General features: G+C 36.9%; 5 protein-coding genes across 6 annotated transcripts in view; 3 read left to right on the top strand and 2 right to left on the bottom strand.

Annotated features, from left to right (window-relative positions):
- Window positions 1–10,492, top strand: part of LOC111196238 (NACHT, LRR and PYD domains-containing protein 12-like) — a 28,952-nt gene extending 18,460 nt beyond the window's left edge. The window contains exons 5-7 of the mRNA XM_049477194.1: window positions 987–1,160; window positions 3,790–3,836; window positions 9,664–10,492. Coding sequence (XP_049333151.1) covers window positions 987–1,160; window positions 3,790–3,836; window positions 9,664–10,253 — 811 coding nt within the window. The 3' untranslated portion in view covers window positions 10,254–10,492. The remainder of the gene's footprint in view (window positions 1–986; window positions 1,161–3,789; window positions 3,837–9,663) is intronic.
- Window positions 1–15,968, top strand: part of LOC125801477 (zinc finger protein 239-like) — a 558,408-nt gene that overhangs the window by 505,766 nt on the left and 36,674 nt on the right. The gene's annotated exons all lie outside the window — the stretch shown is intronic.
- Window positions 1–15,968, bottom strand: part of LOC125801347 (zinc finger protein 271-like) — a 773,213-nt gene that overhangs the window by 421,274 nt on the left and 335,971 nt on the right. The window lies entirely within an intron of this gene.
- Window positions 1–15,968, bottom strand: part of LOC111194581 (zinc finger protein 239-like) — a 693,226-nt gene that overhangs the window by 421,274 nt on the left and 255,984 nt on the right. The gene's annotated exons all lie outside the window — the stretch shown is intronic.
- The window catches only part of LOC125801556 (zinc finger protein 850-like), a 94,130-nt gene that overhangs the window by 26,874 nt on the left and 51,288 nt on the right, over window positions 1–15,968 (top strand). The gene's annotated exons all lie outside the window — the stretch shown is intronic.

Raw genomic sequence — 15,968 nt, forward strand, 5'->3', positions numbered from 1 at the left:
ACAGAGACTGCGCAAAGGAAAACGCTTGGGGGGACAGAGAGAGAGAGAGACCGCTATTTAGTTACAGTTAAAGAAATTTAGAACAGCCAGGGAGTTATGTTTTTGTCACGATATAGCTGTCCATCAACATAAAGTTTGTCGACGGAGACGACTGCTTTTTTCACTTCTTTTATGAGTTCTTTCCTCACGGCGAACAATTTTCTGCATCTGTCAAGGATTTCACGGGGGAACGGGTTGTTAATTCCCAGGTCTGTTCCTCTAAGTTCCCTTACTTTGCTCATGATGAGCTCTTTATGTTTATAATGCTCGACCTTAGCCTAACATTTTGATTGCGGATTTAATTTTTTTGTGTAAAACTTTTCACACAAAATTCACCACATAAAATATCCACTATAAAAACTTACGAAAAACAAGTGCGATTAATCACAGAATTTTGGTAGGTTTTATTGGATTGCATTTTTTAATCGATTGACACCACTAGAAATTCATGTATAAATGTGTAAATATTCAGGTGTTTACCATGATGATAACAAATCACACAAGAAAAAGTGTTTAACGAAAGTCAAAGTATACCAAATAAACAAATACGAGTCTTCTGCAGTCATCTTAAAAATGTCCAACTTGAATGAACATTTATATTTATATATTTATATATATCACACATTGATTACAAAATTGTGATGCACAAGCAAAAACAATTTTAGCAAAAGTTAATATGAAGTCAATTCTTTGGTCCACATCAATGCTAATGCCGTATTCACAGAGATGCTTACTGTTGAGGTTTGGGTTTCATGAATTTGTTAGTCTGTGTCAACTGTGTTAAGAAATTTTAGTTTTCTATAGATATTTTTTTCAGATTTTGTAGTGTTATTTGAAAAAAATAGATATTATATCAAAGTGCATTATCTTCATCAGTCTGCTATGTTGTCTTTCTTTCTTTCTTGTTTTCTCTCACTCACTCACACATTCTCTTGCTCTGTCTGCAGATTATCTGGTTGTATGATCACAGATAAAGGCTGTTGTTCTCTGGCTTCAGCTCTAATTTCAAACCCCTCCCACCTGAAAGAGCTGGATCTGACCTACAACCACCCAGGAGAGTCAGGAGAGAAGCTGCTTTCTGACAGACTGGAGGATCCACACTGCAAACTGGAGAAACTCGGGTAGGTCTGAACTAATAATTATGTTATCAACTTATTGTAAGATAAATATTGTTGTACATGTTGTACATTTTTATCACTCTCGATATTGCCTGTTGTGCTCTTTCCTGTGTATGTGCTGTGCCTCACAGGAAAGCAAAGTGTTGAGAAAGTTAGGGGTAAATGCTGTGAAACGCATTGCATTGTGAGACCTGTAGTAAATCTAGTTGTAGTCACCAGGTAAACACGGTGGAGCAGCATGTAACCTTCATTCTGTCATTCTGTCTTATTCTTGTTTACACAGCCACTGTTAATTATTTTGCCAAGTATTTTGCTGTATTTCTGTTTTGGCTCATCTTTCTGTTGGTAAAAAGAAACAAGGTTTACTTTTTACTCCAGAACAGGTGGAAAACTTCAGTGATGGAGAGCTGCCCTGAGCATCGAGTCAGGAGAAAAGTTACAAGATAAAAACTGATCCCCACTAATTTATACACACAGAGTCAAGCACCCCAGCAACCAGCCCATGTCTTTATGGTAAAAATAATCAGTGACTGCAAAACCAGAATCCTTTCTGAAGGGCCCTAACCTACACCCTGTGCAAGGTGGTCTTGATGCTTATTGCTATCTTACTCCCACCAACAGTGTATTTTCATGCTCTTCACCTGTCTTGTTTAAACAGCCATGGTGATTTTGAATATATCTACGCCGATGAAAAACATTGGTCAATTCTGGTAGCTTCACCATTTAAATAGCAATATGCCAAATTCAGACTGCACCTGGCTCTTAAAGGAAATGGCAAGTGACATGGTGATTGGTTTATTTCACAATACATGCTTTTTGCACATTTTGAGACTCTTTGGAGCAACTTTTCCTATCGTAAAGACACAGTGACACACCCAAAATCAAGCTGCATGGTGCACGGCTGACAGCTCACCTACGGATCACTAAAAGAGAGCCCTTAATTTCTAAAGAGATCCCATTAATGTGATTGAGTTGGTTTGTTGGCTTTATTTAAAAATGTTGCCTTTGTTACATTTTAAATTTATGAAGTTTTCTAATGACCAGTGGCATAAAATTATTTTTAAATCATGATTAAATAATGTTTGCACAATAATTCCTTGAAGAATGTATGGTCCAATAAAAACTCTTGTTGTGACAGGAGTACACTCAGGTATGAATATGAATGCAAAAAAAACATACTTTAGTAAAGTTTAACCCTTTTCTGCAAGGCCACAAGAAACCATTTTATCTTAGCTAGGAGATCATTTTGACACAGTTTCTTTTTTTATTATTGAATCATTAACACTGATCTTAACTGAGGTGAGTGAGATCCTGCAGTTCTTTAAATGTTGTTCTGGGTTCTTCCTGGATGAGTTGTTCATGCCCTTTTGGAGTAATTTCTGTAGCTCAGTCACTCCTGGGAACTTTAACCACTGTGCCATGTTTTCTCAATTTGTGAATAAAAGCTCTCATACAATTAATACTACATATTGTGCATATAAAGCAGAATAAGATACAGCAAGTATTAAAACTTTATACATGCAGACAAAAATATATTTAGAGAAGTAAGAGTTAATCCTCCTTAATCTTCTGTTTTTAATCTGATTTTATGCAGTGTGCATTGCAGTTCCGTACTTTACCACATGAGGTCACTAATTTCCGCTCTCTCAAATGTTCACTCGTTTTCACGCAAAGTATTTCTTTATAAATCAGTTTCTAAAAATCTCACACTGTGCTGATCTGTGTGTGTGTGTCACACTCTATATTTGGAAACTGTTCTTTAGATGAAGACATTCTGCTGTTCACAACTAAAGCCAGACTTCAGGTCCTACCAACACGGCTCAACCTATCCATTTGGTACCCCAATCTGCATTCTGCTTACTGTCTACACCACCCTCAGACTCAGATCATCGAGTCCATGTCTCATATTCTGAACGGTTGTAATTTTTATAAGGACAAGTATATCTCAAGACATGAGAGAATAGTGGAATTAATTTGTAAAGAACTGCCATCTGTTTTTCCCTCCTCAGTCTTTGTACATACAAATTGTTTGGTGAATTCTGAAATGTTGCACAGTGTGTTTGGTGAAGCGGCTCTTTGTGAAATATCTGCCAGAAGGCCTGATGTGGTTACTGTAGATGTGGAGGGTAAATCTGTGTTTCTGGTTGAAGTAAGCTGCTGTTTTGACTCATCAATGGAAGAAGCTTTTTGTACAAAGATTGTGAAATACCAGCCGCTCGTAGAGTGTATTAATAGTTTAAACTACAAATGTACTCAGATTGTGCTTATTTTTGGAAGCCTCGGTCATGCTCACCGATTGGCTGTTAGAGGCCTTCAGATCCTCGGCTTCTCTAAGACTAGAGCCAAACGGTTAGCTAGATATTGTTCTATATCTGCAATAATTGGAAGTCGACATATTTGGAGAAAGAGATGTTTTGTGTATCCATAAAGGTATATGTAAATCAAAAAAAAAAAAAAAACTTGTATTATGAACTGATGCTGGCATGGTCATGTACTGCTGTTGGCTGATGTATGCATTTAAAAAGATTTGGGTCTTTTAATTTTGTATTTTAAATTGTAGGCCTAAATAAATGTGCGTGTGTGTGTGTGTGTATGTGTGTGTGTGTGTGTGTGTGTGTGTGTGTGTGTTTAGAGTGGAACATGGAGGGAAGATCAGAATCAAACCTGGATTAAAAAAATGTAAGTTACACACACACTCGCATACACACTCTACACATACACACACATACAAACACTACACACATACACACACATGCATACACTACATACAAACAATACACACACTAAATTAACACTACACACACACACAAAGTACACACACGAACACTCACACATACAGACACATACACTCTACATACAAACAATACACACAAACACTACACACACACTTCATACACACGCAAATACACACACACTATATACACACCCAAATACACATACACTATATACACCCAATACAAACACACTACATACACACATACACTATATACAAACACTACACACACGTACACTACATACACACAATACACACAAACACTAAACATACCACTACACAGACACTAAATATTCCACTACAGATACACTACACACAATACACACAAATACACACATTATACACCCAAATACACACAATACAAGCACACACATACACACTACATACACACACATTCACTACATACACATTAATTATAACACTACACACACACTAAATTAACACTACACACACACTTAATATAACACTACACACACACTAAATATAACACTGCACACAAACACTAAATGTAACACTACACACACTAAATATAACACTACACACACACGAAATATAACACTACACACACACTAAATATAACACTACACACACACGAAATATAACACTACACACACACTAAATATAACACTACACACACTCTAAATACAACACTACACACACTAAATATAACACTACACACACTCTAAATACAACACTACACACACTCTAAATATAACACTACACGGACACTAAATTTAACACTACACACACTAAATATAACACTACACACACTCTAAATATAACACTACACACACTCTAAATATAACACTACACAGACACTAAATTAACACTACACACACATTAAATATAACACTACACACTCTAAATACAACACTACACACACTCTAAATATAACACCACACACACTCTAAATATAACACTACATGGACACTAAATTTAACACTACACACACTAAATTAACACTACACACACACTAAATTAACACTACACACACTAAATATAACACTGCACACACACTAAATATAACACTACACACTAGGGATGCAACGGTACAGTGTGGCCACGGTTCGGTTCGTATTGCGGTTCTTGGGCCACGGTTTCAGTTCGGTTTCGATATATATCAATATTATCAAGCTCCAACATGCAGCACGTTTTTAGCCCTTTCTATTTCAAATCAACAAGGTGCTCCTACTCACACTTTTAGAGCCAATTAATAAAGTCACAGATTAATTCAAATCACAATATCTATTATAAAAAAGGAGCACTTATTCTTACCATTAGTCAAAAACAGGTAACTGAATCACACTGTGCTTTATCTGCTGACTGTCTTTTACCTTGATTATCAAACTCAACACTGAAGCCAAAATGGTCCCAAACAGCGGATTTATAAGATGACGGCGCCTCTTCAAATATCCTTTTCTCCGTTTAAGTTCACTGGCCCTGATCACGCAGCTGAGAAAGTTTTGTTTAATTAGTCCTCAAATCTTCAGCGTTTGCCTTCAGAGCTGATTTGCTCCTGGAAAATTCAGAAAACAGTCTGATTGGTTGTTGCATGGTTGTGGAGAGACACACCAATAGAAGTAATCTATAAAAAACTATCAACTATAAAATATAATATACTAAAAAATCTGCACAGTAACTACAAGATATTATTAGTTATATTTATTTCTGACATTTATAAGGATTTAAATTTCTGTTCAGTACACAGACTTAATAACTGTAGCTTAATATAGCAGTTATAGGCAAGGGCGTAGGAGCGGGCTTGATATTGGGGGGGACACATTTGCGAATATGAACCAAAGCCCACCCTATAGTTTCCTAGAACAACATTTGTGGAATTATTTTTTATCACAAATAATCTTTTTTTTTCTGTATTTTGTTTATAATTAGTTACATCCAATAAAAGGTGATTTTACAGCCTAAACATGTTACTCCACATTACATTTACTGTTGTTAGAAAAATATTATGCATCCAATGTCTGAATTATATACATAGTACAAAAACTGATCAGCTATCACCTAATATTTAAAATAATATAACAGTATTGGTTATTATTATTATGTATTGTATGTCAATTCTGTTGTATATTTACATTTTCTTTGGTTCCTGCGCTTTTAATTTGTTTTTACTGAGAACACTTCTTTCTACTGAGAGAATGTAACTACGTTTCCTAGAGATTTTTGGCAGAAGTTAATATAAACGTCAGGACATGTGGTCTTACTGTGAACTACATATGAACAGAAGTCAGGTTAGATCAGTGTTTCTTAACCCTGTTCTTACATATTCTACTGCATATTAACACTGTTCTGCATATTCTACAGCTTCCTCTGTTTAAAGGCACTTTAATAAAGTAAGTGGTGGTATGATGTGTCTAATAAACTGCTGGATATACATAATGATTCATTTAGGATCCATAGGGGGCTAAGAGATTTTAACAGGTAAACTCAATAAATGATTGTTTATTAGCTGATCAGTTGGATCTGATGGAAAACACAGTTTTAGGGCAGTGATGATCAGGGTTAAGAAACTGCTTTAAACTACCAACATTACCCAGTGTTGTACTAAATTCTGTCTATCCTCTACATCCAGCTTCTAGCTAACTGTAATCCTAAATTAATAAACAGTTTAAAAATGTAATAGTGATTAGCTGATCAGGTACAGGGCAAGTTGAACATTACGTAGATAATTTTTTTTCTTTAACCTTGACTCCCAATCAAGGTAATTCCAAAGTTAAGCTAGCTCACTAACACAGCTGCAGTTTATTGCAGTTTACCAGCTATCAGAAACATATCATCACAGTTTACATGATTAGATACCATTACCTTTCTTTTAGAAAAAAAAATCACCGTATATCCATATCTTAAAATCAGCTGCAGCCGATCCCGCTGCTAAATCTCACAGCGAGGGAGGGGCTTCCCCCACCAACACACTGACACCTCCGCACCGCAAAAACAGCAAGCTGATTGGCTGTTTCTCCTGAGAGGCGGAACTTAATTCCTGAACCGGCTCCGTGATTGGTCCGGTCTGTCTCCTCATTAATAGCACAGCTGAGCTAAGCGAAACTATATCATTTTTTGGGGGGACAAATCCACCTGTTTCTAATATTGGGACATGTCCCACCCATCCCCCCGGTGCCTACGCCAATGGTTATAGGCATTCTGCTGTTTGAGAATTTTAACAGATGCTTATTCTCACTCAAATGCTGGAGTTTTAGAAACAAAAAATTAAAAGAGGAAAGCACTTTGACTGAACAGGAATTTATTTTATTTCACAAACATTTGAAATACACAGAAATATAAAGCTATATGTTAGCGTTCGTTTCTTATCACCAGGGCAAATTTATTAAAATATAAAATATATTAATTCGTTAACTAAAATCTCGTCCAGCGCTCTAAAAAGCTGCAGGCACACGTAGCGAAGTTTGGCAGCGCACACGGCGTGGGATTACCTCTGTTTTCTTAAAGAAAAATCATTTTAATAAATAACGACGGATCAAGTGTAGTTTAAACTGCAAAACCATGATATAAAACTCAATATAAAAACACCACTGTCATATAACCAAGAGAGACATCAGGCAAAATGCACTTCTTCTCTCTCTCTTTCTTTCTCTCTCTCTTTCTTTCTCTCTCTCTGTCTCTCTGACTCTCTCTCTCTTTCTTTCTTTCTCTCTCTTTCGAAGCTGAATTCAGAGCGACGCTACAAATAATATAAAACTCAGTTCAGTTAACTAAAATAAGATGAGTGCGGACAAGTTAATTAAATATTGTCAAATATAAATAATAGCTTGAGGTTTTGGTGATCTATTTCCATGTTTTGAAACTGAAACTTTTATAACTATCAGGCTTTTTATTCAGAAAGCCTGTGGTTGTTTTCAATTAGTTTTTTTAATGAGTTTATATTTTATATTACTTATTTATTTTATTTATTTGTATTATTTTATTTATCAAAATAGTTTATATAAATAACTATATCATATATATATTTTTTTTTCTCCCATGATTCCCATGTTCTTAGTTTATTAATATTAATTTTATAATATCTTATTATTTTTATCATTTTTTTTCACTACTACTATTACTATTACTTTATTCATAAGATATAAATTCTTTACTTTTTATGTGTCTTTTTTATGATCTTTTTAAAATGTCCTATTTTTCCTTTTTTACGTATATATTTTATTCGTGTAGAGTAAATGTCAGTTTTTATTTCTATTTTTTTATATTTTTTATCTGTTTTAAACTGTAAAGGCTCAGCTGCATTGTAAATGAGGATCCCCCTCCAGTGTAAATAATGGTTGATTGCTTGATTAATATTCAGTGTTGTAAACCCAGTTTTTACATAAACAATAAAGAGAATAGAGAATAAAATAACATTACTCTTCTCTTATATGAGCTGCTGGTGAATCTTCACAGTGTGACGGCGCAGTCCCCCAGCACGCGCTCAGCAGCCCCTCCCCCTGGCCATGGGCGGGGCATGTACAGCGGGAGAGCGTTTGTTCACTCTGTTAGTGCGCACCCAAATACCACCGTCCATCCGGGTGTATCAAACCAAACAGACCAATAAAATACAGAGAACCGTTGCATCCCTAATACACACTAAATATATCACTAAATATAACACTACACACTAAATATATCACTAAATATAACACTAAATATAACACTACACACAGTAAATATAACACTACACACTAAATATATCACTAAATATAACACTACACACACTAAATATAACACTAAATATAACACTACAAACAGTAAATATAACACTACACACTAAATATATCACTAAATATAACACTACACACGCTAAATACAACACTAAATATAACACTACACACACTAAATACAACACTAAATATAACACTACACACTAAATATAACACTACACACACTAAATATAACAACACTACACACTACATATATCACTACGTACACTAAATATATCACTACACACACTAAATATAACACTAAATATAACACTACACACTAAATATAACACTAAATGTAACACTAAATATAACACTACACACTAAATATATCACTACACACACACTAAATATAACACTACACACTAAATATATCACTACACACACTAAATATAACACTACACACTAAATATAACACTAAATATAACAACACTACACTAAATATAACACTACACACTAAATATATCACTACACACTGAATATAACACTGCACACACTGAATTTAACACTACACACACTAAATATATCACTAAATATAACAGTACACACTAAATATAACACTAAATATATCACTACACACAATAAATAAAACACTAAATATAACACTACACACTAAATATAACACTACACAAACTAAATATAACACTACACACACTAAATATAACACTACACACACTAAATATAACACTAAATATAACACTACACACACTAAATATAACACTAAATGTAACACTAAATATAACACTACACACTAAATATATCACTACACACACACTAAATATAACACTACACACTAAATATATCACTACACACACTAAATATAACACTACACACTAAATATAACACTAAATATAACAACACTACACTAAATATAACACTACACACTAAATATATCACTACACACTGAATATAACACTGCACACACTGAATTTAACACTACACACACTAAATATATCACTACACACACACTGACTATATCACTACACACACACTAAATACACTCTGTGTGTGTTGTTGTGTTCAGGGTTCTGTGATTTCACTCTGGATCTGAACACAGCGCAGCGTCGTCTCTCTCTGAGTGAGGAGAACAGGAGGGTGGAGAGGAGAGAGGAGCTGCAGTCGTATCCTGATCATCCAGAGAGATTTGATTGGTGGGAGCAGGTTCTGAGTAGAGAGAGAGTTACTGGTGTTACTGGACGCTGTTACTGGGAGGCTGAGTGGAGTGGGGTGAGAGCTGAAGTAGCTCTGAGTTATAAAACCATCAGCAGGAAAGGAGGATTAGACTGTTGGTTTGGAGAGAATATAAACTCCTGGAGTCTGATCTGCTCTGATAACAGTTACTCTGTTCATCACAATAAAAACAGCACTGATCTCTCCACTCCTCCCTCCGGCTGTAGGAGAGTAGGAGTGTATGTGGACTGTCCCTCTGGCACTCTGTCCTTCTACAGAGTCTCCTCTGATACACACTCACCCTCACACACACCCTCACCCACACACACACACTCACACACTCTCACACACTTACACACATTCTACACCACCTTCACTCAGCCCCTCTATGCAGGGTTTAGGGTTTATTCTGGCTCCTCAGTGCGTCTGTGTAAGATAGAATAACCCTGTGTGTAACAGAGATTCGATGTGTGTGTGTGTGTGTGTGTGTGTGTGTGTGTAGGAGGGAGAATGTGTGTATAAATATAAGTATGTAAATATTTTATATAGATGATTTTGTAATTTTTTTTTGTAATTTTTTATTTTAATTACTGTTATCTTTATTCACTACTGTTATTATTGTTAAGTATTGTTTTATTTTATTGTAAAATAGGTTCATATTAATAAAGCTAAATAAATGAAGAAAGGTGAAGTGTGTTTGTTTTGTGTGGTCATATTATGGTGGAAGTTGGAGTCGAGTTTGGTGGTGTAATTAACATTTCTGTTTTTTGTTCTTTTGCTTGTTGTAGTTTCTTGTCTTGTCTCATCTTGTTTTGTCTTGTCCATGACACCATCTGTCCCTCAACAAAGCTGCAGTACCGTTCACTGAAGTCCTGCGTCATTCTGTAGTCCTCGTACGGCTTCCATGTCTAAGCATTTTTCCTCTATGAGGAAAATGTGTGAGCTTTTTAAAAACTGCCCTCTGTCACATTCTGTAGTAAATAAATATGTTCAGAACCCTGTATGTTTTATTCTGTGTACATTTATCTCCTAAACATCACTGGATCCTCTGAATTACGAGATTGTTAAAGAGTTGTAATGAGAAAAATTAGCTTTAATTTTTTTTCTCTAAAAATTAGAGAAGTTAGCTTTAAGCTAATGCTACAGTGCAGCTGCAGAGATCGGCAGGGAACCAGCCAGCGAACTTTGGCCGTATATTTAGGCAAGGCAAGGCAAGGCAAGTTTATTTATATAGCACCTTTCATACACAACGGTCATTCAAAGTGCTTTACAAATTAGAAAATACACAGAGAAATCAAATAAAAAAACATGTAAAAGATTAACAGTAAAAATGGAAATAAAAACTAAAATAAGAATAAAGCATGATTGATTAAAACATGATTAAAACAAAGAGAATTAAATTAAAAACATGTAAAAGAACAACAAGGAATTAATAAGAATAAAGCATGAATAAAACATAATATAAAAGTGCCGTTACAGAATAAAAGTGTGTGGAGCTGCAGCGTTTTAAGCTGAGCTGAAAGCCTGATCAAACATGTAGGTTTTCAGTCTGGATTTAAACATGTTTAGTGTTGGAGCTCTTCTAATGCTCTCTGTTAACTGGTTCCATTTAAGAGCAGCGTAGTAGCTAAACGCTGCCTCTCCGTGTTTAGTTTTTACTTTAGGCGGCTCTAACTGAGCAGTTCCTGATGATCTGAGAGTTCTGCTCGGCTCATACTGCTGGAGAACATCAGATAAATATGCTGGTCCTGCACCATTAACACATTTATAGACCAGTAACAGAACCTTAAAGTCTATTCTGTAACATACTGGTATCCAGTGTAGGGATTTAAGGATGGGGGTGATGTGCTCCCTTCTTTTACTCCTAGTCAGAACTCTGGCTGCTGAATTCTGAATCAGCTGAAGCTGTTTGATGGTCTTTTTTGGGAGTCCAGTTAGGAGTCCATTACAGTAATCAATCCTAATAGAAATAAAGGCGTGGATGAGTTTCTCCAGGTCTGATTTAGACAGAAAATCTCTGATCTTATTGATGTTCTTGAGGTGATAAAATGCTGATTTGGTGACTGCTTTGACATGACTGTTAAAAGTGAGATCAGAGTCCATTTGTACACCAAGATTACGCACTAGTTCTTTAGATTTCAGGCTTTTTGAATCCAGATAGGCAGCTAGTCTGTTCCTCTCATTACTATTCCCAAATAAAATAATCTCTGTTTTATCTTTATTTAATTGCAGAAAGTTCTGTCCCATCCATTTATTTATCTGCTCAAGGCATTTACACAGTGAGTCAATGGGACCATAGTTGTTTGGGCAGAGGGCCATGTAGATCTGAGTGTCATCTGCATAGCTGTGGTAAGATATCCCATAGTCACGCATGATTTCACCCAGAGGAATCATATATAAATTAAATAAGAGTGGCCCAAGAATTGAACCCTGGGGTACACCACAGGTCACTGGCACAGTCTCAGAAACATTATTTTCCATTTCCACAAAGTATTTCCTTCCTTGAAGGTATGAACTGAACCATTTTAGGACAGTTCCAGAAATTCCAACCCGGTTCTCAAGTCTATCTATGAGAATGTTGTGGTCAATGGTGTCAAAAGCAGCACTGAGATCAAGCAGTAGTAGAATAGATATTTTTCCTGAGTCTGTGTTTAAGCGAATGTCATTGATAACCTTAATAAGCGCAGTCTCAGTACTATGATTGGGCCGGAAACCTGACTGAAATTGGTCTAGACAGTTATTTATGGACAGGAAGTTCATAACTTGCTTGAAGACAATTTTTTCAATTATTTTTCCAATGAATGGTAGATTAGAGATTGGTCTGTAATTGTTCAATAAGTTTGTATCTAAATTTTTCTTTTTTAAGAGAGGCTTCACAACGGCTGTTTTTAATGCATTTGGGAAAACACCTGACATGAGTGAGGTATTTACAATTTGAAGAATGTCTGCTGATATTGAGTAAAAAACATTCTTTAAAAACTTGGTTGGTAATGTATCAAGACTGCAGGTGGATGATTTGAGGTGACTCACTGTATCAATTAAAACTTCTTCATTAATAGTGCTAAACTGGCACATGTTGACTATGATGCTTTTGCATGGTTTTGGAGAGCACATGGGCTCCTTGGTGGATAGAGATGTACTGATGGCTTGTCTGATGGCTTGTGGATTTTAGTATTAAAAAATTTAGCAAACTCATTACATCTCTCAGTTGAAACTAGCTCAGGGGTCATATATATAGGTGAGTTAGTTAGTCTGTCAACCACAGTGAAAAGAACTTTGCTATTGTTAATATTATTGTTAATAATGCTGGAGAAGTAGGTTTGTCTACATGTGCACATTATTTTATTGTAATCACGCAATCTATCTTTAAAATTTTCTTTGTGAATGTGAAGCTTGGTTTTACGCCATCTGCGCTCAGCCTTTCTGCATTCTTTCTTTTGGAGCTGAACTGCAGCATCATTTCTCCATGGTGCTTTCTGCTTGCATGGCATGGTTTTAACTCTAACTGGTGCAATCTCATCTAAAACTCTAGCAGTTTTTGAGTTAAAACTATCCAGCAGAGTATCTACAGAGTCTGATGGTTTGCATGGTGCAGAGCACACTTTGCTCACAAAAAGTTCAGCTGTCATGTCATTTATCTGCCTTTTCTTGTACATAATCTGTCTGGCTTCACTGTGTATTGAAGTCCACATTTCAAAGAAGACACAGTAGTGATCTGACAGTGCAACATCCTTAATAGAGGCTGATATGTTGAGACCCTTCGAAATAACCAAATCCCGGGTGTGACCATGACAGTGTGTGCTTCCAGTCACATGCTGAGAGAGTTCAAAAGAGTCAAATACATCGTAGAGTTCTCTGGCATAATTATCCTTGGAATTATCAATATGAATGTTAAAATCACCAGCAATAATAAAATGATCAAATTCAGTAGAAATAAAAGACAGCATATCTGTAAAATCATCAATAAAATCAGCATTGTACCTTGGAGGCCTGTAGACAATTATTAGTAATATTCTTGGTGTCCCTTTTAAAACTGCACCTAAATATTCAAAAGCTGTGAAATCACCAAGTGATAAATGCTTGCATTGGAAAGTATCATCAAACAGCATAGCTACACCTCCACCTTTCTTGCCGGTACGTGAGACATTTAAAAAGTTAAAGTTTGGTGGAGCCGACTCAATTAATACACTTTCAGCACTACAAGAATTTAACCATGTCTCTGTTAAAAACAGAAAATCAAGCCCATATTTTGTAATAAAATCATTAATTAGATAGGACTTGTTTGTAAGAGATCTGATATTTAGTAGAGCTAACTTAATAACCTGTGCATTTTGTTCCTTTACATTTTACATTTACACTTTACATACTGCAGGTTGGATATATTCACATTATGTGACCTATACTCTCTGTTCTTTCTGCTTCTGATAAGAACTGGAATGGGGGAGATAACTGGCACACAGGGTCCGTACCTGTTTTGAAAACATGTACTGCTGACTTCACCATTGTAGCAGCACGGACCCAAAATATATCAGTTTGCTGGATTACTTGTGGCGGCCTCTTCCCTTATGGTGGAGGGAGGTGGGAGGGGCTCCTGCTGGTGAAGAAGTCGAGAGCGGAGCTGTCTGTCCGGTGGTTTAGGAGCTTGTCTCTTCTTTTTGGGTTGTTGGGGGAGTTTGTTTAATACTTCCTCATGTTCATGTTCACTGGGCTTCATTTTGGTCCCCTTTTCTAACTCCTTGATTGGGGAGTGTAGTGGTGGTGAGGATGGGGGTTGCTGTGTCCGTGAGGCAGTAGGTGACTGTGGAGGAGAAGTTGTGCTGATTTTCCGCTGTACCTGAGGACTCGCTGACAGAGAAAGCGTCAGTCTTGTCCCTGCAGATACCAGCTTCTCCATGGTTGCTGGGAAGTTCAGGTGGGGTGATGATGGGGTGGAGATGGAGGATGATGATGATGAGGTGGAGATGGAGGATGGTGTGGAGTGTTCATGCAGTTGCGGTGTTTCCGGCAGCTGATACAGCAGAACATGGCTCCCGTCCGATAACTCCGCAGTCTCTGTGGGGGGAGGATGTTGTGTCTCTGTAGTGCAGACAGTGTCCTTGTGTGTTAAAGCTGACGTGTCTTCACCAGTGGGAACAGAGAAGTTGCACAGAGAAAAAATGAAGTTCTCTGACAGGAATTTGTCTCCCCTCTTGTTGGTGTGCAGTCCATCTCTCCTGAAAAACTCTCTCTTCCCAAAAAACAGATTGAAATTGTCAATGAAGTTCAGTCCGTTTGAACTGCAGGTTTTCTGAAGCCATATGTTTAAAGCCAACAGCCTAGAGAACATATTGCAGCCTCTTGCAGGTAGAGGACCACTAATGAATGTCTGGATGTTGAACTTGCGCAGTGTGGTAAAAAGATCATTAAAGTCCCTTTTTAACACCTCAGACTCCTCTTTTCTTTGTATCGTTCTTTCCAACATGAACAATGATCTGTTTCACTGTTCTGTATTCAGCCAGTAGTGCTGGAAGCTTCTCATTCAGTTCAGAAACTGTGATGTTTGGCTCACATCAAACAATGAGTTTCTGATTATTGTTCATGCCATGAACAGAGTCATCCCCCAAAACAAGGGTGTCTGCTGTGGCCCCAGCCTGGAGCCCTGTGGCTCTCCTGGGGTGTTTTGAATGGCTGAATCTTCTGGTTCTTTCTGTATCATACTGGCTGGTATTAGGAAAGTCATTGAGGTCTTGCAGTGGCTCAAATCTATTTTGCAAACTAAGTGACTGGAACTGATTTCCTCTGGCTCTGTGCTCTGATCTCCGAGCAATAGCTTTAGCATTAGCATTAGCCAGATGTGCTATGTTAGCAGGAGTGGAGGATACTACAGAGCTGTATGTGGCATGGCGTTTGGGTTTAGCTCTAATGCGAACCCATTGCTGGTTTTGCCCATATCTTTCAGCTGTACTCACATTAGGGATGTCCACATGATCTGCTGGTCCAGTTCTGTTCGTCTCCACTGCTCGCTGCTCCGTTAAAATCCCTGCCCGTTGTCCGCTAGCGCAGAAATGCCAGTCTCTGATAACAAGGACCGAAAATTGGTTTCCAAAACAGTCATTCTTTGTAGAAGATTGTAGCAGTTCTGGCAGCACAGGTGCTCTGAACCCACACAAGGAGGCATCT

This window comes from Astyanax mexicanus, chromosome 4 (assembly GCF_023375975.1).
Source record: "Astyanax mexicanus isolate ESR-SI-001 chromosome 4, AstMex3_surface, whole genome shotgun sequence".
Taxonomy (NCBI): Eukaryota; Metazoa; Chordata; class Actinopteri; order Characiformes; family Acestrorhamphidae; genus Astyanax; species Astyanax mexicanus.